A 20,981-nucleotide genomic window follows, 5' to 3' on the forward strand; every position below is an offset into this window, starting at 1 on the left:
CAGGCCCCTTCCCCCTGGGAAGCAACGGCCTAGAGCCCACGTCTCATCTGCATCTGGTGCTGGTGCTGAGTCTCTAACGCTGCGTGGAGGCAAAGCTCGGAGAGAAGGGGACCCAGCCTGCGCTTCAGCTCTGGGCCTTGACCTTCCATCTGCCTGTTCCAGCCTGGCCTGGTCTGAGACTTCCACAGGCCAGGCCCCTATGTCTGCTCCCAGCATTTGGCCCAAAGAGGCTAAAAAGTGTGTGTGGTGGGGAATGGGGTGGTGAGGAAGGAGTGGGCAGCAGACACTGACAGCCTTGCCTTGTCCTGTGCACACCAAACTCTGGGGGTCAGCCAGCCTCTCCCGCACCTCATCTCCACCCACCACACGCCACCTGCTTTTATACAAAACAAAGCAACCGGTTTGCTCTGCAGAAACCCAGGCTGAGAAACACTTTTATGGTTCCCCCACTCAGCTCTCTGATCATGGGGCCATTTTAGAGTGGATTTGTTTTAAAACACATTTCAAAAGCTTTCCAAAATGATTCAAGAATAACTTTTTATGGCATGGACATATAGACACCACCAAATGTAAAACTGATAGCTAGTGGAAAGCAGCCGCATAGCACAGGGAGATCAGCTCCGTGGTTCGTGACCACCTAGAGGGGTGGGATAGGGAGGGTGGGAGGGAGACACAAGAAGGAGGGGATATGGGGATATATGTATATGTATAACTGATTCACTTTGTTATAAAGCAGAAACTAACACACCATTGTAAAGCAATTATACTCCAATAAAGATGTTAAAAAAAAAAGGAATAACTTTAAAAATTTTGCAGAAAGTCAAGGAGATTTTTTAGACCATTCCTTTGCTGGAAACTTTCTCAGTTCATCCCCCTCCCCACCCACCCAAAGGCACAGCTGAACAGACTCCTGTGTCCAGTGTGGGAAGGAGATGGCCTTTGTTGATGTCTCCCACCCTGGGATGGATGGGACAGTGACATTTCCTGGCTTCCAGGATGGCTGGCTTGGGGGGTACAGATGGACATTGGTCTTTACCTCTATTTTGTTTTCAATGTAATCCCAGATCCCGAGCACCACTATCCGAAGAACAGTCTGAGAGGAAGTGAGAAAAGAGGTTATGGTTATTGTTCTCCCTCCCCCCTCCTCCCGGCGGAGAGGATTCCAGAGCTCGGAATCAAGGGCTCTGCTTCCTGTTCAATAATGGGAGAAGTCTTCACCACCCCCTAAGTGTTTCTCAGCCCACGTGCTCTCTCCACCCCCGCTTTGAGTGCCCTAGCTCAGGTCTGCGTCACCGCCTGTGCCAGCCCCTGGCTAAGCACCTTTAATGCTCCCATTACATACACATACACTCTGAATCCTTGGAATGATACGCAGGACCCTGCCTCCTTCTCCAGTCATCTGTTGCACTCCTGTCATGTCACAAACCACTTGCAAATCAACAAATATGCAAGCTCTTTCTCCTTTGCCTTGTCTTTGCATGTGGCTTTGACTCCCGCATTGACTTCCCCCCACCCCCAATCTCTCTTCTCTCCTTATACAATAATTGGAATTTCAGCATGGCCACCCAGATAAAGACTACATTTCCCAGCCTTCCTTGCATCTGTAGTGGCCATGTGACCAAGTTCTGGCCAATGGCTTATAAGGAGAGAAGCTCTGTGTACCACCTCCTGGTTGCGACCTTTAAGGGATTAGGCTCGTCCTCCTATTTCCCTCTTCCCAAAGACTAGAATGTGGGTGTGTAGGTGTGGTGGGGAGGTGTCTTCAGTTAGGGAGGGCTGGCAACAAGCATGCTGGGCCCCCACCAGCCCCAAGCCACCACGTAAGCCTTAACTGCTGACCCCACCTTGTTTAATTAAGTCCATGTGTTTTTGGTTTTCTTGTTATAGCATCTTGGCCTGTGTGCTAACCAGCAGGGCCTTTTCCCCTTCCTCTTCTTGGAAAGGCCTTCTCCTTCTGGCCACGGCTCAAACGTCACCTCCATGAAGCTTTTCTACCCTCCCCAGGCTCGGTGCCTCTTTCCTGGGTGTTCCTATAGGCCTTGGAACATCAATCACCACCCTCCCTCCCTTGGACTTTATCTTACTTTGTGGTGACTATCTACCTGATCCCCCAATTCAGGCTCAAGAGACACTGTCTGATTTCTCTCCTTTACCCCTAATCCCTGGCATAGAGTGACACTGAGTGATTACAAGTTGGGAATGAATGAACAAATGCATGCATGTCTGATTCCTTAAAGCCCTCAGGAACTCACTCCAATGCCTCCGCCTTCTGTGGCGGTTTCCTCACCAAGAGTACATCTTTCTCCAAAGAAGATACTTAAAAGCTGGTCTCATATGACCCTGGTACAATTGTCATAGGCCCTTCCTTGAACCAAGATGAGAAGTTCACAGTAATTCACACCAGGTGAGGTCCCTGCTCCCACATGCCTATAGTACAAGGCCAGCCATCTGAATGTGGCAAAGCTGTAGAAAGCCTAGGGATCTCTACCCACACTTAAGCCACAAAAAGGCTTGGCTGCTAAAATTTACCTCTTCCCCATAAAGGACTATCCTGAAGAGATGAGAAGGAGGGATGCTGGTGGCGGCCAGCTCTGTCACCATGTTTGAGAACACACAGGGACATGTGGCAGCCTGATGCCCATTCCACGTGGCTTCCCAATCTCTCGCTTAACTGCACCACAGCTTCGAGTAGGTGCAGAGAGATCTGGGTTGGAGTCCAATATCTTGAGGTCACAGCTCAGTAATCGGCTGGCGGTGTGGCCTTGGGCAAGTCAAATAAGCTCTCTGGGCCTCAGTTTCCCCTTCTGCTAGAGAGATGAGTTAGAAGATACAAATCTTCCAATTCATTGAGACTAACATTTGCCATCTGGTACATATCAGTAGGTTGCAGATCCTGGGCCAACCCTCCTCACACATGATTCTCATTTTACTGAAGGGGAAGCTGAAGCTCAGAGAGGTTAAGGAAGCTGCCCAAGGTCACTCAGGCATTGGGAGGGGAGTCGGCCTTTGGACCCGGAGGTGTTTGACTTTTGGGCCCAAGCTGCATAAGAACGCCAGATACTGTCCTAGTTTCTTTTGCTGCTGTTCACTCCCTCAAACTGTGCTGACTTTGAAACTCAGTATTTGTCTCCTCTGAAATGATACACCAGCCACATCCACCTCAAAATCCCAATTCTGGGGCTCCCACGGCAAAAAGTCCAGGCTAGCACAGAGAGGAACAGGGCCTGGTCCGGATGTGACACCCCCTTCTCCCCGCCCTGCTGCTGCTTCGTCTTTGGAAATTGTGGTCAAATATACAAACATGAATTATACCATTTTAACCATTTCTAAAACTGAACTGCGGCATTACGCACATTCACAGTGTTGTGTAACCGTCACCACCATCCACCTCCAGAACTTTTTCATCACCCCAAATTGAAACTCTGTGCCCATGAACCATCAACTCCCCCTTCCCACAGCCCCTGGCAACCACCATCTACTTTCCATCTCTATGAATTTGACTCCTCTAGGTTACCTCATTTAAAAGGAATCATCCTGCTTTATAAACAAAGCAGCATTTACTAAAAAGTCAGTGTGGGTATGAGGAAGGGAGCTGGCCAGGCTGAAACTCAGCCAGGAACCCCAGAGAGGGGATGAGCAGACAGCAGACAGCACCGGCGGGGCCTCTGTGCTCTAGGAAGGGATGGAGGTTGCATGGGCTTATGGGTCAAGGTGGTACCAGGTAGGCAAGTGGAACAGCGGGAGTACTGGCCACCTATTTGCCTTCCCTCCTTGCTGGCCCATCCACAGGGGACCCACCCTGTGAGGGAGACTTTCCTTCCTAGCCCAGCCCATGGAAACAGAACAGCCAAAAGGCAGTTGTGGAGATGGCTTGGGAAACAGCTCCTGGGCTAGCCTCCTGCTGTAGATGGGAAATGGCCTGGAACTGGCTGTTCCGAGTCAGGGTCAAAGGTGGAATGAGAACCCAGCTCTGAAACACTCCACCCAGGGGTTTTTCCCCTGCAGCAACCTTAGCTGTCCGTGGAGGTAGGGACCTGGCCATGCTGCCCTGCCGCGTCACGGCCCCCAGCACGGGTCTCATCCAGACTGACTAACCCATTGTTGGCCTGTGTGTCTCAATGTGCAGGCAAGGACCCCCTGCTTTAGCAACATCTGGGGATTTTGTTTAAAATGGAGATTCCTGGGCTCTCATGAAGATCCAGGATGTCAGGATCTCTGGGTGCAGGGCCCAGAAATACGCCTTTTTTTTTTTTTTAACAAACTCCCCTGGAGTATCCAACAGAACGGCAGGGATGTGTAAGGTGACAATGCCCTGGGTAAACCCAGGGAGACCACATGCCCAGATGCAAGAAGGAGAAAGAGAGTTAGATCAGGAGTCAAAGGTCAGGTCCCCCTTTTGGGCTCTGACTATCCCTTACTAACCATGGGACATCGGCCGAAGCCCTCAGTCAGCCTGCAGGAAGGCAGAACTAGTGACCCCGTGCTGCCTGCCTCAGGTAGCCAGCTGCTACAAAGCTCTGTTGGAAAGAGCTTTGTTAACAGAACTGCAGGAGGACACTAAGGAGGGGTTATTTTTATCACCCACCCCCACCCCAGGGCCCATGGCCTTGAAATCCTGCCCCCAAGATTTGCAAAGGGCTTTGAGGGGGTTGGGACTGAGGGACCTGGACCCTCAGCTCCAGCTGCCTCTGTCCCACCTGGGACTAAGGGTTTTCAGCCTCCTTCATTCCAGTCTCACCTTCCAGAGATGAGGATGCTCTGACAATCAAGATAGGCCAGAGTCTTGGCAAAGTCTCCAGGATGGCACCATTTATTATTTACTATAATCCAAGCTCTTGTGCCATTTTACAGATGCACAAACTGAGGCTGAGAGGGGCAGGTAAACCTTCTGGTCCCCAGGCCCCTCTTCCTTCCCACCCCAGAGGCCTCATCTTTTCCCTCGGCAAGCCCCGCTCTCAGGAGGGACTCCCCTCATTTCTCCCAAGGGAAGGGGCTCAGGCTTCAGGCAGCACGAGGGGAGGATGGGAAGTCCTGACCCTCTGCATCTGCTCCAGGCCCTGCCTTGCTCAGGTGGCAGCAAGGACTCCTGGCCTCCTGCCGCCTGAGGCCTGAGCCCCTCCCCTTAGGGGAATCGGCCTCTTTCCCTGGGATGAGGCCTGATGAGTTTCCTAGGGTTTAGGAACCCTGGGAGATGCAGGCAGAAACACCTGCTAGTCTATCAGACGCCTTTGAGCAAATTTTTCAAAGGCACCCCTTCCCCAAGCAGAGGGAGATCCCCTGGCTCACTGCCTGGTGAGCAGAGTGGGGGCTGGCACCCTTGCTCCCTGCAGAGCCATCCCCAAAGCCAGGCCCACCAGCCAGGGAAAAGGGAGCAGCACACATCTCGCCCTGAGCTTGTGCCCCTGCAAGGCTGCAGCCGGTGGCGTTGGGGAGCGGGGTGCTGCACGGCTTAGGGGAACAGCCTGGCCTGAGGAAGACACACGATGGGCAGCAGGCCGCTGGGGGCTGACCCCTGGTACTTCCTCAAGAAGCAGATGTACCCTTGGGCAAGTTTTTGCTGCCAAGACGGCTACAGGCTCCCTCCTCTGCAAGCCCCCGGTTAAACTAGAGCAACAAAAGGAAGACATGGAGTCCAGGATCCAGCTACAAGGAGAACTTAGGAAATGTGAGGAACGTTTGTGGGGGCTAAAAGCAGTCTTGAACTGGTTTGCAAAAGAAAGCTTTGCTGGATGACATGCACAGGTTGAGGAGTGATTGCAGGCAGCACAAGGGTGCCCCCTGGGGTTAGGCGTTGATAAAACAGGAGCAGAGCCAGCAGCCACCCCTTCCCTCCTTCACCCTCAAGTCTTCCAAATCTGTGCGGAAGAGGATGGTGAATGGAGACTGCCTCCTCCCTAGGGGTCTAAAGATGACCCCCTTCCGAGAGGCAGCAGCTCATATCTCCAGGGACCTGGGCTCCCAGGCACACTGGCTGCACTGTCTCCCGCCATGCTGGGTTCATTTTGGCAGGAGGTTCCCGGCTACCTTATAAGAATGGGTTCAAGACCCACAGGGTAGAGCACAGTGGTGACAACATGACCAAACGGCAGTGAATTAAGCACTGACATGCCCTGGCTGTGTGCTCACCGTGCAGGGGGCACCGTGCTAGGCTTGGGTGACGAAGAGAGAAACTGGAACCCACATGATGTGCAAGGTTTGTCCCAGAACTCCCTCTGGGCATATGAACATCTCCACTTCCTCCATCCTGAAACATCTCTCACTGACCCCATGTTCTCCCAAGTTTCTGAAGAGATGCCTCCACTAAACCCACTGCAGTCTGATGCCAGCACCCAACATTCCAGGAAAACTGCTCGCCCCCGGTTACCAATGACCCCTCAGCAGCTTCAGGTGTGCTGCCAGCTTCCTTGTTCTAGAAGGCCTCCTTTTGTTTCCAGGATCCCACACCCTCTGGGTTCTCCTCCCACCTCCCTGGCTACACCTTCTCAGTCAGCTTTCCATCCCAAAATTGTTTCCTGGGGCTCCATTTCTTCTCCTCTCACGCTCCCTTATCCCCGGACAATTGCACCCTTGGCTTCAACTCGCACCCGACACCCTGAAGCCCCACCCAGTCCACGACTCCAGCTGAGACCTCCTCCTGCAGCAGTTCCCAGGCTTAGCACAGGGCATCCCCACCCCCTCTTAGGAGGCCAGCATCCCCCGGAAGTCGTGCTCACCCTCACTCTCGCTCGCATGTGCCCCCTCCCCCAGGGTGGCCGGTCCCCAAGTCCTGCAGAGTTTAGTTCCTTCAACTCCGTCCAGCTTGTCCCTTCCTCCGTCCCACTTCCACTGCTCTGGGTCAAACCTTTAACCTCTTACAGCTAAATGGCACCTCCTAAATAGTCTCTAAATTCCAGTCTCCCCCCACCTCCAACCCCTGCTCCTTACCAGCTGCCAGAGGGATTTCTCTAAAAGTCCAACTTCATCACCCGCTCCTCCTGCCTGGAGCCTCCTCCCCACTGCCTTCAAAACAAGACCCCCACTCCTGAGCAAGACATGGAAGGTATTTCATGACCTGGCCTGGTGCCCAGGACATCTCTCACCATTCCCTGCTGTAGTCAACAACCAGGCATGCTGTGGTCGCTCACGCTGTCCCTTGTCTGCTCTGTGACTGCTGCCTGAAGGTCCTCTATCCCCACCATGCACCTAGCACCTCACACATCCGCAAGCAGCCTGCTTCCCCTCTGAGGTCTCCTACTGACTGCAGCAGGAGACTTAAGCTCCATTTCCGGTTCTCTCATTACACACGTCCCCTTGGCGGCTTCCCAGTAGACTGCAAACACCTGAGCTGGGCCTGCATCTTGATTATCAGGGCAGAATCCTCACGCCCAGTACCACCTACAGCACCTGGCAAGGAGTCACTCAAAAATGTGGGCTGAATGAATAAATTAACAAGAGCTTCCATTTATCAAGTCTTTCCTCTGTGCCAGGCTCTGTATTAGGAGCTAGGAGGTTAATTTTACGTGTCAACTTGGCTGGGCCGCAGGGTGCCCAGATATCTGGCCAGACCTCATTTGGGGTGTGTCCGGGAGGGTGTTTCGGATGAGATTAGCATTTGAACTGGAAGAATGAGAAGAAGCTGATTGCCCTCCCCAACATGAACGGGCCTCATCCAATCCAATCCACCTGATAAAAACAAAAGGCAGAGGGAGGAAGGATTTGCTCTCTCTGCTTGACTGTCTTTGAATTGGGACATTGCAGACTCCGACGTGCACTGAGATGCATATCATCAGCTCTCCTGGGCCTCCAGCTTTTGCCCCCTACAGATCTGGGGCATTTCTTGACCTCCATCACCACGTGAACCAAGAAGTTGTAAATCTCTTTTATTACATAAATATACACATCTAGGTTATATTTGTTGGTTTTGTTTCTCTGGAAAACCTAGACTAATAGAGGAACTTTATACACATTATTTCATTTCTCACAGAATCCCTCTAAGGTGGATATTTTTAACCTCCTCTTACAGACGAGGAAGGCTGATGTTCAGAGAAGCAAAGTGACCTCCCCAGGACCAGAAAGCTGGCAGGAGGCTGAACCAGGAGGCTCAGAGCCTGGGCCTGACCTTCCCTCTATGCCACTGGCCCACACGAATGAACTGCCACCTGGGTGGGAGGACCTGCCACGACAGCCAGAAACAGCCAGAAGTGGTGCCAGGCGAGGGCGGAAGGGAGAACTCTGGGCAGGAGAGGAGCAGGGGGTGGCGTCACACGGGCTCAAGGGTCACTGCTTTTAAACCCAAACTGAGTCACACTGAGATGGGGTGAGTCTTCAGGGCTGTTGCTGTTTATAACAGCAGAAAACGGGGAGAAATCCTACAAGTCCAAGATGAGGGTTAATCTGGGGACATTGTACAATGGCTGCGGACATTGTACAATGGCTGCAGCCATTGTATGGCAGGGGATTGCCAAAATGTTAGGATTTGACAAAGCTGGGTGGTGGGAACACATGTGTGCATTAAATGATTCACTATGTTTTTGATGTGTTTCAACTATTTGCTAATTAAAAAAAAAAACACTAGGTAGAATCCCAAGCATGTGGTTGTAAAAGTATGTACATGAAAAGACATTTGCAAAATATTCATAGACAAAAAGTGGGTTCCAGAATATCAGGTCCACTATAACCCCGTTTTTCTTAAGGAAAAAGTGTGTACATACACACTTGGGCATTGAAAAAGGCTCACTGGGCGTAAACCAAGTTAATAGTGGTTGTCTGTGGGCGATTTGTTTTTTCTCATTTTGTCTTGTCTGTATTTTCTTAATTTTCTACAATGGGCAGAATTATCTTTGTAAACATGAGGATTGTTGTTATACATCAGGGTGATGAGATGGAGCCTTGTGCTTATCCAGAGGAGTCACCAGGGACCCAAACTTTGGGTTGTCTGTGTGGTGGCCTCTCAGCTCCTTCTGAATGTCACCCTGACAGCCCGGCATGAGGTCTTGGTCTGTGTCTGAGGCCAAGGGTCACTGAGAATGTGCTTCTTCCCTACTAGGTCCCTCCTCCAGGAGGTAGAAGTATTAGCCCAGCTCTCCCCACTTGCACGGATCAGTTGTTGCTGAGAATGTGGTGTTAAGTGGAATGTTCTGGACCTGGGATTATTTCTAGAATCTCAGAGCTGGAGGGAGGACCTTAAAGGTTATGTTGCATGGCCCAACCACCTTCCAATGATTTTTCATCCCTTGTCTGGTAGCCCAATGAGCTGGTCATCTAGCCTGAGCTTGCAGACTTCCACCAACGGTGAGCTTGACATTGTCTAAAGCAGTACATTCCAACTTGTTTAGAAAATTCATCTCTATATCCAACTTTCATGCTCCCTAAGATCATTGTCAAGGTCATGGCAAATGAAGAAATGAAAACAAGATTTTGAAAAAGAATTTCTCACATGTTTAATTTATTCACGCCTTCATTGGTGGGTGTCAGATGCTCAGCCCTATGCCAGGTGATGGGGGAGACAGAAGACTATACAGGCCCACCTTGGAGATATTGCAGGTTCAGTTCCAGACCACCTCAATAAAGCGAATATTGAGTATGGTAGCTCCTCAAAAAACCAAAAATAGAGTTGCCATATGATCAAGCAACCCCACTCCTGGGCATGTATCCAGACAAAACTATAATGCGAAAAGACACATGCACCCCTATGTTCATAGCAGCACTATTCACAACAGCCAAGACATGGAAGCAACCTAAATGTCCATCGACAGATGAATGGATGAAGGAGATGTGGTACATGTATACAGGGGAATATTACTCGGCCATAAAAAAGAATGAAATAATGCCATTTTCAGCAACATGGATGGACCTAGAGATTATCATACTAAGTGAAGTCAGAAAGAGAAAGACGAATACCGTATGATATCACTCATATGTGGGAGCTAAAATACAACACAAATGAACATATCTAGGAAACAGAAACAGATTCACAGACATAGAGAACAGACTTGTGGTTGCCAAGGGGGAGATGGGTGGGGGAGGGAAGGATTGGGAGTTTGGGATTAGCAGATGCGAACTATTATATATACGATGGATTAACAACAAGGTCCTATTGTATAGCACAGGGAACTATATTCAATATCCTATGATAGGGGAATTCCCTGGTGGTGCAGTGGTTGAGAATCCGCCTGCCAATGCAGGGGACACGGGTTCGAGCGCTGGTCTGGGAGGATCCCACATGCCGCGGAGCAACTAAGTCCGTGCACCACAACTACTAAGCCTGCACTCCAGAGCCCGTGGGCCACAACTACTGAGCCTGTGTGCCTAGAGCCTGTGCTCCACAACAAGAGAAGCCACTGCAACGAGAAGCCCGTGCACCGCAACGAAGAGTAGGCCCCACTCGCCGCAACTAGAGAAAGCCCATGCACAGGAACAAAGACCCAACACAGCCAAAAATAAATAGACAAATAAATAAATTTATTTTAAAAAATCCTATGATTGGGGCTTCCCTGGTGGTGCAGTGGTTGAGAGTCTGCCTGCCGATGCAGGGGACACGGGTTCGTGTCCCGGTCCGGGAAGATCCCACATGCCGTGGAGCGGCTGGGCCCGTGAGCCATGGCCGCTGAACCCGCGCGTCCGGAGCCTGTGCTCCGCAACGGGAGAGGTCACAACAGTGAGAGGCCCACGAACCGCAAAAAAAAAAAAAAATTCCTATGATAAACCATAATGGAAAAGAATATAAAAAAGTATATATATGTATAACTGAATCACTTTGCTGTATAGCAGAAATTAACACAACACTGTAAGTCAACCATACTTCTAAAAATTTTAAAAGCGAATATTGCAATAAAGCAAGTCACAGGAATTTTTTGATTTCCCAGTGCATATAAAAGTTATGTTTACACTACATTGTAGTCTATTAAGTGTGCAATAGCATTATGTCTAAAGAAATAACGTATATACCTTGGTTAAAACATAGTTATTGCTAAAAAATGCTAATAACCCTCTGAGTCTCGAGCAAGTTGTAATCTTTTCGCTGTGGAGGATCTTGCCTCGATGTTGATGGCTGCTGACTGATCAGGGTGGTGTTTGCTGAAGGTTGGGTGACTGTGGAGATTTCTTAAGATAAGATAACAAGAAGTTTGCTGCTTGGATTGACTCTTCCTTTCACGAATGATTTCTCTGCGGCAGGCAACGTTCTCTGATTGCATTTTACCATAGCAGAACTTCTTTCAAAACTGGAGTCAATCCTCTCAAACCCTGCTGCTGCTCCATCAACTAAGTTTATGCAACATTCTAAATCCTTTGTTGTCGTTTCGGCAATCTTCACCAGCAGTAGATTCCATCTCAGGAAACCACTTTCTTTGCCCACCCATAAGAAGCAACTCCTCACCTATGAAAGTTTCATCATGAGACTGCAGTAATTCAGTCACATCTTCAGGCTCCACTTCTAAGTCTAGCTCTCTTGCTACTTCTACCACATCTGCAGTTATTTCTTCCACTGAAGTCTTGAACCCCTCAGAGTCATCCATGAGGGTTGGCATCAACCTCTTCCAAACTCCCATTAATGCTGCTATTCTGACTTCTTCCCATGAATCATGAATGTTCCCAATGGCATCCAGAGTAGTGAATCCTTTCCAGAAGGTTTTCAATTTATTTTGCCCAAATCCATCAGAGAAATCACTAACTGTAGCAGCTAGAGCCTTACAAAATGTATTTCTTAAAGAATAAGACCAAAAAGTCAAAATTACTCCTTGATCCATGGGCTGCAGAATAGATGTTAGCAGGCATGAAAACAACATGAATCTCCTTGTACCTCTCCATCAGAGCTCCTGGGTGACCAGGCACATTGCCAGTGAGCAGTAATATGTGGAAAGAAAGTAGGTATCAACAGTGGGCTTAAAATATTCAGTAAACCATACTGTAAAGAGATGTGCTGGCATCCAGGCTTTGTTGTTCCATTTTACAGCACAGGCAGAGTAGACTTAGCATGACTCTTAAGGGCCCTAGGATTTCCAGAATGGTAAATGAGGATTGGCTTCAGCTTAAAGTCACCAGCTGCCTAAGTCCCTAACAAGAGAGTCAGCCTGTCCTTTGAAGCTTTGAAGCCAGCACTGACTTTTCCTCTCTTGCTATGAAAGTTCTAGATGGCATCTTCTTCCAGTAGAAGCCTGTTTCGTCTACATTGAAAGTCCTTTGTTTTGTGTAGCTACCTTCATTCATGATCTTAACTAGATCTTCTGGATAACTCGCTGCAGCTTCTACATCAGCGCTTGCTGCCTCACCAGGTACTTTTACGTAATGGAGATGGCGTCTTTCCATCAACCTCATGAACCAAACTCTGCTAGCTTCCAACTTTTCTTCTGCAGCTTCCTGGCCTCTCTCAGCCTTCACAGAATTAGGGCCTTGCTTTGGAGTAGGCTTTGGCTTAAGGGAATGTTGTGGCTGGTTTGATCTTCTATCCAGACCACTACAACTTTCTCCATAGCAGCAGTAAAGCTATTTCCCTTTCTCAGCCTTCGTGTGTTCACTGGAGTAGCACTTTTAATTTCCTTCAAGAAAGTTTCCTTTGCATTCGCAACTTGGCTAACTGTTTGATGCAGGAGGACTAGTTTCTGGCCTGTCTCTGCTTCTGACATGCCTTCCTCACTAAGCTTCACCATTTCTAGCTTTTGATTTAAAGTGAGAGATGTGTGACTCTTCTTTTCACTTGAACACTTAGAGGCCGTTACAGAGTTATTAACTGGCCTGATTTCAATACTGTGTCTCAGTGAATAGAGAGGCTGAGGGAAGGGAGAGAGACTGGGGAACAGCTGGTGGGTGGAGCAGTCAGAACACACAAAACATTCATCGATTAAGTTCGCCGTCTTACAAAGGATTCATCTCCAAAATTTACAAGCAGCTCATGCAGCTCAATATCAAGAAAACAAACAAGCCAATCCAAAAATGGGCAGAAGACCTAAATAGACATTTCTCCAAAGAAGATATACAGATTGTCAACAAACACATGAAAGGATGCTCAACATCACTAATCATTAGAGAAATGCAAATCAAAACCACAATGAGGTATCACCTCACACCGGTCAGAATGGCCATCACCAAAAAATCTACAAACAATAAATGCTGGAGAGGGTGTGGAGAAAAGGGAACCCTCTTGCACTGTTGGTGGGAATGTAAATTGATAGAGCCACTATGGAGAACAGTATGGAGGTTCCTTAAAAAACTAAAAATAGAGTTGCCATATGATCCAGCGATCCCACTCCTGGATATATATCTGGAGAAAAACATGGTCTGAAAGGATACAGCACCACAAAGTTCTTTGCAGCACTGTTTACAATAGCCAAGACATGGAGGCAACCTAAATTCCATCGACAGGGGAATGAATAAAGAAGATGTGGTACATATATACAATGAACTATTACTCAGCCGTTAAAAAGAATGAAATAATGCCATTTTGCAGCAACACAGATGGACCTAGAAATTGTCATACTGAGTAAAGTAAGTGAGATAGAGAAAGAGAAATATCATATGATATCACTTATATGATACAAGTGAACTTATTTACAGAACAGAAACAGACTCACAGACTTAGAGAACGGAATTTATGGTTACCGGGGGGAAGGGATAGTTAGGGAGTTTGGGATTGACATGTACACACTGCTATGCTTAAAATGGATAACCAACAAGGACCTACTGTATAGCACGGGGAACTCTGCTCAATATTGTGTAACAACCTAAATGGGAAAAGAATTTGAAGAAGAATAGATACGTGTATATGTATACCTGAATCACTTTGCTGTACACCTGAAACTACCACAACATTGTTAATCAACTATACTCCAACATAAAATAAAAAATAAATTTAAAAAAAAAGAAGCACAACCCTCTTGCCTCCCATCTGATGACTGAGGCTCACCAGGGCCCCCCTGGGAGGAGGAAGCAGGCAGGAGAGGGACCCCTCACAGATCCAGAATCTTGGGGTGGCTGCTGATGTGCACAGATGAGGGAGGCCCTGGCTCAGTTTAGTTTGGCAACGGCCCTCGCTTGGCACACAGCACAGGTAACCCAGCAGGCCAGACTCCCTCGAGACCCAGCGCAGCCGAGGACAACTTTAAGAGGCAGTGCCGGGGAGAACGAGGTGGCCCTAATAGCTGATGTTAAAGGAAACCTTGATCAACTGACAGGTGGATACACAAAATGTGGTCTATCCATACAATGGAATAGTATCGAGACATAAAAAGGAACAAGGCACTGATGCATGCTACAACGTGGATGAACTTGAAACCGTGCTGCATGAAAGGGCCAGACACAAAAGGTCATACATCGGGCTTCCCTGGTGGCACAGTGGTTGAGAGTCCGCCTGCCGATGCAGGGGACACGGGTTCGTGCCCCGGTCCGGGAGGATCCCACATGCCGCGGAGCGGCTGGGCCCGTGAGCCATGGCCGCTGAGCCTGCGCGTCCGGAGCCTGTGCTCTGCAACGGGAGAGGCCACAGCAGTGAGAGGCCCGCGTACCACAAAAAAAAAAAAGTCATACATCATACAATTCCGCTTATATGAAATATGCAGAAGAGTTAAGTTCATAGAAACAGATTAGTGGTCGGCGGTGGCTGGGGAAAAGGGGGGATGGGGGAGTGGCCACTTAATGGGGACAGGGTCTCCTTTGGGGGTGATGAAAATGCTTTGGAACTAGGAAGGGGTGATGGTCACACAACACTGTGTGTGTGCTAAATGCCACTGAACCTTTAAAATGTTTTGTTATGTAAATTTCACCTCACTTGAATCCTAATGATAATAAATAGGAGGAGGAGGAGGACGAGGAAGAGGACGCCGAAGCCACTGCCTTGAGGCTCCTGTCTAGAAGGCCAGCCGAGGGTTGGCTTTCTCCTCTCCCAGGAAGAGCAGGGCCTCTCTGCATCTCCACCCCAATTAGGGGATGGGGCCGACACCCCATGACCTGTACTAAGGCCCAGCCTGGCCGGGCCCCAAGGCCTCATGCGGTCTCAGGAAGAGAAGCTGCTGGCCTCCCTGGTGGCAAGTGGTTGCTGGGCCTGGTCTCAGCCAAGGGCAGGGGGGCACTTTGGAAACACCGTTAGCACAATTCTCCATCTGGATTCCGAAGGCTCTGCCCCATCTCGGTGCTGCAGGGCCCCATGGAAGTGGGATGACCCTGCCTGACCTAGCACGGCAGGACCCAGAAGCCTCCCAGGCACCCATTTTCACCTCGGGCCCCTGTAGGGCACCCAGACAGCCTGACTGGGTGCGGGGCGCCTGCTCTCACCACTTTGAAAAGCACCTGCCTCACTGGTGAATAGCTCGGCCTATTTGAATAGATGTCCTCAAACTGAGGCCAAACCAGCGCTGCACTTCTCTTCTGTGGGCCTAGCTCTGTCCTCCGGGGCATCTTCCCTGGAGCCGCCCTCAGAGCTCTGAGACGGGCAAGGAGGGGCTGGCCCACTGCACACCCACCCCGAGGCCTGCATCTGTCCCACCTGCAGGCCTGGCAGGTTTCTGCTCCTCCTATAGGACTCAGTTTCCTAACTCACAAAGTGTCCCGCCCAATTCAGGGGCTGTCCTAAAGCTCAGTTGAGACAAGGGGTGGAATATCGCTCAGCACAAGGTGAAAGGCTGCCTGGCATCAGGAGTCCTTTGGGTTGGACTTTCTTGGAATTTGCCTGTGACACCACACCCATGTTAAGTCATCTGGCTCGGACTGACTCCCACCCTTGGCCTGCAGCCATTTCCCAGAAGAAGAAAGGCCAGCCCCGAAGGGGTGGCATTCGCTTCTCCCTAGGTGAGGCGGCATGCCAGTTGTGCTGGGTTTGTAGTCAGAGGTATTCCAGGGCTGGGCTTTTTCTTTCTCAGTTGCTGGCCCAGGCCCTTCCCCCAGATACTTGGTCTGCTCCCCACCTGCCGGCACTAGGGCCATGGGGAGGATGCAGTGGTGACGGACCAGACGAAGAGTCCAGAGCCTTGGGCCGCTTTTGGTGGGAACTGGCTGTGTGACCCTGGGCTGCCGTCCTCGTCCATGTGGTTTTAAAGGGACATTGCTGGCATTTTCAGCAGGCAAATAACGCAGGGCCTGCTCTGTGGCTGAGGGATGTTTGGCTGCCCTGGCCCTTCCCACTAGAAAGAGGGAGTCATTGTGCCCCAGTCATTGTGCCCCAGTCATTGTGAGAAGCACAGACACCTTCGCACATTTCCAGCCCTCCGGGGAGCAGGGGGAGGGGGCCTCTATGGGACTGTGCTAACCTCTTCGGATGCTAGGTTCTCCCGGGAGCTCCGTGGAAACCCCGGCTTGCTAGCTGGGCTGCCTCCTCACGAGATCACTGGGTACCAGCCCCTCTGCTCACGCTGGGCTGGGTGTACTGGGGGAGGCAGGTCTCCCTGGTTACTTTCCTGTTACGCCTCTGTTACCTCTCTGTTACTCCTCTGTTACCCCTCTGTTACTCCTGTTACCCCGTTACTCCTCTGTTACTCCTCTGTTACTCTCACCTTACAGCTCCACCCCCACCCTCACCATCTCTAACCAGGTCCAAGGTCACAGTCATCCTCCGCCAGCCCCCAGCTCTCCCTGCTGAGCCTGTGGGAAGCCCAGCCTCTTCCGTGGCTTGGGGGTGGGGGGCGGAGGGGGGATCTGAGGCCGCGATTCCTCTGCACTGGCGCTTGTCTGTTTCAGGTGGCTCGTCTTCGGCAGCGACAGGAAGGGAATGCCAAATTAACACTGGGTAATAAATTCTGCAAAGCCAATAAAACCAAAGCAGAGGGACGGACGGAAGAACCACAGCAACTGATGAAACATTTTTGTTGGCAGTCACAGACACATGGCACATTTTCCAAGGTCTGCATCAAGGAGACATCTGGCCACGGCCCATGTGCGCATGGGAGGGAATCCCAGTGAGCGGAGACAAAGGGGGCCAGGAGGGCAGGACCCTCCAAGGGGCAGCAGGCTGGGGAGCAGGCACTATTCGGGGGTCTGAGGCGCCTCCAGGGCAATGACCTCGGCGAGCTGTTAGGGACGCTTCCCAGGAAGGGCAGTGTTGGAGTCCTCGCCTGCCAACCCCGTGGGCTGCGGGAGCCGAGGCCTGGGAAAGAATGTTCCATGCTTGGAATGCCTGCTGATCAGCCCCACCACACCCCACACCCAGACTCAGGATTCTGGATTCAAGGCCTGAGGCCCAGGCCTCCCCTGAGTCTGAGAGAGAAAGTGCGTGCCATTAGGTGGGGTCAGAGCCGGCCCAGGAGGACCCTGGGGTGCCTAACTCCTTGGGCTCCCTGATCACAGTACAAAAAACTTTTCCTCCGTACCTCCACCCACAGCATTGCTCTCCCGGAGCATCCTTCCTCCTTCAAGGCCCCGCTGGGCTCTGGGACTCAGAGCCCCCTCTGCCTCTGAGACCCTTGCCGGTGTAAGCTGTGTGTGCGTGTGCACGTGCACACGTGCAGGCACACATGCCACCCCAGCAGGCTCTGTACCGTATTCCTTTCTTTCCGCCCACGGTTGCTGACCATGCTGAAAGGCCCCACTGGGGCTCTGCATGGGCTAATGTGGACCTGTGGTCGTGGGGCTGAGGGCACACACAGGGAGTGGGCCAGTGGCCAGCTGACTTGGGCCTGTCTTCTGTTAGGAGGAACAGGATTTCCACACAAAACTCTCCAGTCCTTCAAAGACCCGCCACCGCACAGAGGATGAAGCCCAGTCTTCTCGGCTTCCCCTGAAGAACCTGCCGGGAGCAGCCCCAAGTCAATGCCCCGAAACACAGGCCGGGGGGTCACTGTGAGAGGCTGGGAGCTGCTCAGAGGATGCGTCATTCACCCCCACGTCAGGGTGGGGGAGCTGTTCCCACACATTTCAGACCCACTCAGGGCTATCAGCTCCCACCAAAACCCAGGGTCCACGAGCTTCCAGGTGCTTTTTCCCTCTTACCTCACACATAGAGATACGGACTCGGGCTTCATCAGCTGGCTCTAGCAACGGCGCAGGGCACCCATGCTCCCTCATCCCAGACACGTGCCCCTTTGCTCCCACAGAGGGGGCACAGCTCAGTCTAGCCAGACCGTGTACCCACTGAAGCACTGGGTCCAGTCCACTGCCCAGCCCTGTGACTCCGCCCTCTCTGCCCCCTGGGCCTCGGCCCCGAGGGGCAAGTCACCTCTGTACCCAGGACCATGGCCACAGCGTCCTAATTAGTCTCCTCACCTCCAGCCCCCTGGGCTTCAGCCCGGCCTCCACCTTCTCCTTACCAGTCACACGAACTATTTGCTCTCCTTCAACTATGTCTCACTCAGTCTCACCTTCACAGATGTCACCATCTACCCTCACCTGGACGACACCTGCTCACCGTCTGGGTCACCCGCTGAGGCCCAGCACAGAACTCAGCTCCCTGCATCGTGTCTCCCTCTTTGCAGCCTCAAGGTCTGGCAGAGGGTCTGTCACTAGAAAGTGTTTAGAGGATAAAGCTTGGTCTCCCCGGGCCAGGAGTTGCCCTAAAGAGACGGTCACAGGGCCCAAGTCTCGACCTACCTCTGAGAAGAACACTGAGAGAATGACCAGACTGATCCAGTGTATCACGCCAGCAAACTGGAATGCACTGGAAACTGCAAAAGCACAATAACAGGGGCCAATTTTAGGAGCAAGGAATTAGGTGCAACTGTAGAGGGGGCCTCACAGCGTGGAGGCAGGCCTCCAGGAGCCCGGAGCATCAGTATTTAGAACTGGATGCATTCGGGCCAGAGAACACCAGGCAGCTTTAAGGGGTGTCTGTGATGGAGGTGGTGGGAGGCTGGTGGGCCGGTGATGCTGTTCTTCCCTCCATCCAACGGGCTGCCTCTCAGAGCTCCAGCTCAGTCCCATCAGCCACCGTGGGCTTTGTGCCCAGAAAGAAGCCTTCCAGGGGAGCCTTCCAGAGGGAGCAGGAAGACATCTCAGACCTGGGTGGGCAGCTTCGGTCAGATCTAGACGAGCTTCCAGAAATCCCCACAATTCACCCCCAAAGCACTGTGCACTGTGAGTGGGGCTTAAGGCAAGCTTACTCTTCTCATTCTGAAAATTCTGAGTGGCTGAGACAGCGGCGTCAGCCAGGGTCTTCTGGGGGAGAAGGCAGGAGCCGGGACTGGCGAGGACACCAGTGGTGGGGCAGGGTGTCAGCCTCGCGAAAGTGGCAGAGCGAGCAGCTGGGGGCTGCCACGCCTCCGGATGCCAGAGTATGAGCGGGGAGAGCTATCGGCCACTGAAAGCTCCCACCCCACCTTCCACCAGGCAATTCTTGGCATTAAGGCAGCACCTCTGGCAGGCCCTTTCACAATACAGGGGCCGTGACCAGCCTCTGAGCTGTAGCGGAGCATTGTTTATCAGGGAGTAAGGCCAAAAGTAGGGTGCTGGGGCCCAGGACAAGGTCAGGTGGGCTCTGATGGAGAGTGGGTGGGAGGGGATGCCCCCTCAGAGGGCCAGCCTAAAAGAGATACTGGTAGAACGTCCCCAGACAGTGGGGCAGGACTAAAACAAGGTGCAGGAATGCAGCTGGGAGCACACTTCCCTCTGGTCAGCACGCAGCTCAGATCCCCTGGGGGACAAGGAAAGATGCCCAGAGCTATCAGTGGGGTGGGGTGGCCGAAAGAGAGGAACCCACAGCCTCCCCCAGAGCTCTGACATCGGCAAGCCCTGGGGGTGGGTGGAAACAAGGTCCTGGAGCATGTCCTGGGGGAAGGAGGCTTCAAAGACAGGTTCCAAGTGGGAGACTTTGGGGTTCCTGGCTTTGGACCAATACGAGCCTCAGAAGGCAAGTCCTGCCACACTGTGGATTCTTTCCGTCCTGGGTCACATGAATACGAGTGGGAACCGGGAGGCTGAGGCCTGTGTGACTCTGAAAAGACCTCCAGATGATTCTGGAAGCATAAAATCTCTCCCCATTATTTCTCAAATGAATTCCTGTGCCTTTTTTTATGGTTTGCTTTAGAAGAGCAATAAATCTCTGATTGTGCATTTTATGGAATTTAAGATGCCTTTTATGAGCTGCTAGTGGATCTCCCACCAAAATCAATCTCCTGGATGCTTAGTTTTAAGCAAAATTCCAGTGTCGGCCGTGTTCTCAGTTCTACTCAATGCCTGAGTGGCCAGGAGCCCCAAGTATAACCCAGGAAAGAATGACTCTGTTATGGTCAGACCTCATAAAAAGCAGACATACCAATGAGTAGGAGGGAAAGTATACAACATGGTTTAATTGAAGACAGGTTGACTGTAAAATCAGTGCTAGTCACTTTCTGCTGGAAGATACTTTGATTGGAACCAAGGGGCCACCAGCTGTACAAAAGCCAACGAGGCTTATCAGACAAAAGCAATTCTGCACTCCCCGCCATCCTCTCTCAGAGAGTAGGGAAGGCTAATAGGACTTGGAACCCTGAATAGGACGGACCCTGAATACAGAGACTCCAGTAAAGGGTCTGGGGGCATTTGAGAATAAGTCTAAGATGACTGAATGGGTCCGGGGGTGGCCAGATCTACAGTCCTGGAAGTTGGCCAATGGCAGGAAAGGAAATCTCTCGGGTGGGGGGCGGTCAACAATTTCATTTCTTCTTTTAATTTGCACTTGAATGAGCCGTCTTCTGACTGGGGGACCTCTGGGGAACCAGGAGCTCTACCAGAAACCACTCACTCAGCCAAAGCCAAGAGTCAAGACCCTTGGCCCCCTGCTGGTGCACCAAACAGGGGTCTACAGGGTGGGAGGCAGGAAGAGGGCCCTCCGCTCTGACAGACGTGCTGCCAAGGGACACCTGGAAGGACAGAAGAGGTGGCAGACAAGCTATCTGCTGCCATGTGCGTCAGGCTCCCGTGAACATGAAACTAGGACGAACACCAAGAGGACCAGGTTGGGAAAGAAAACTGGCCTGATGGCTTGAAGTCCCAGCTCTAATACCTCTCAACTAGGAAAAGTCTAACTTCTCCCAAGTTTAATTCCCAAATCCATAAAAAGGGAAAATACCAGTCTTGCTTGTCTCATAGGGTTGCTGCTAGGGTCAAAT

The 20,981-nt window shown here is 51.3% G+C and overlaps 1 protein-coding gene across 2 annotated transcripts in view; it reads right to left on the minus strand.

Moving 5' to 3' along the window:
- Positions 1-20,981, minus strand: part of TMEM266 (transmembrane protein 266) — a 79,683-nt gene that overhangs the window by 39,150 nt on the left and 19,552 nt on the right. For both annotated transcript variants that reach the window (XM_029236798.1, XM_029236797.1), the window contains 2 exons: positions 18,487-18,560; positions 1,037-1,093 (listed from right to left, as the gene is read on the minus strand). Coding sequence is in view for 1 of the 2 variants with exons in the window: in XM_029236797.1 (XP_029092630.1) it covers positions 1,037-1,093; positions 18,487-18,560 (131 nt within the window). In the remaining variant the exon portion in view is untranslated. The remainder of the gene's footprint in view (positions 1-1,036; positions 1,094-18,486; positions 18,561-20,981) is intronic.

This window comes from Monodon monoceros, unplaced genomic scaffold (assembly GCF_005190385.1).
Source record: "Monodon monoceros isolate NGI ecotype Baffin Bay Population unplaced genomic scaffold, NGI_Narwhal_1 Super_Scaffold_21, whole genome shotgun sequence".
In the NCBI taxonomy this organism is placed as follows: Eukaryota; Metazoa; Chordata; class Mammalia; order Artiodactyla; family Monodontidae; genus Monodon; species Monodon monoceros.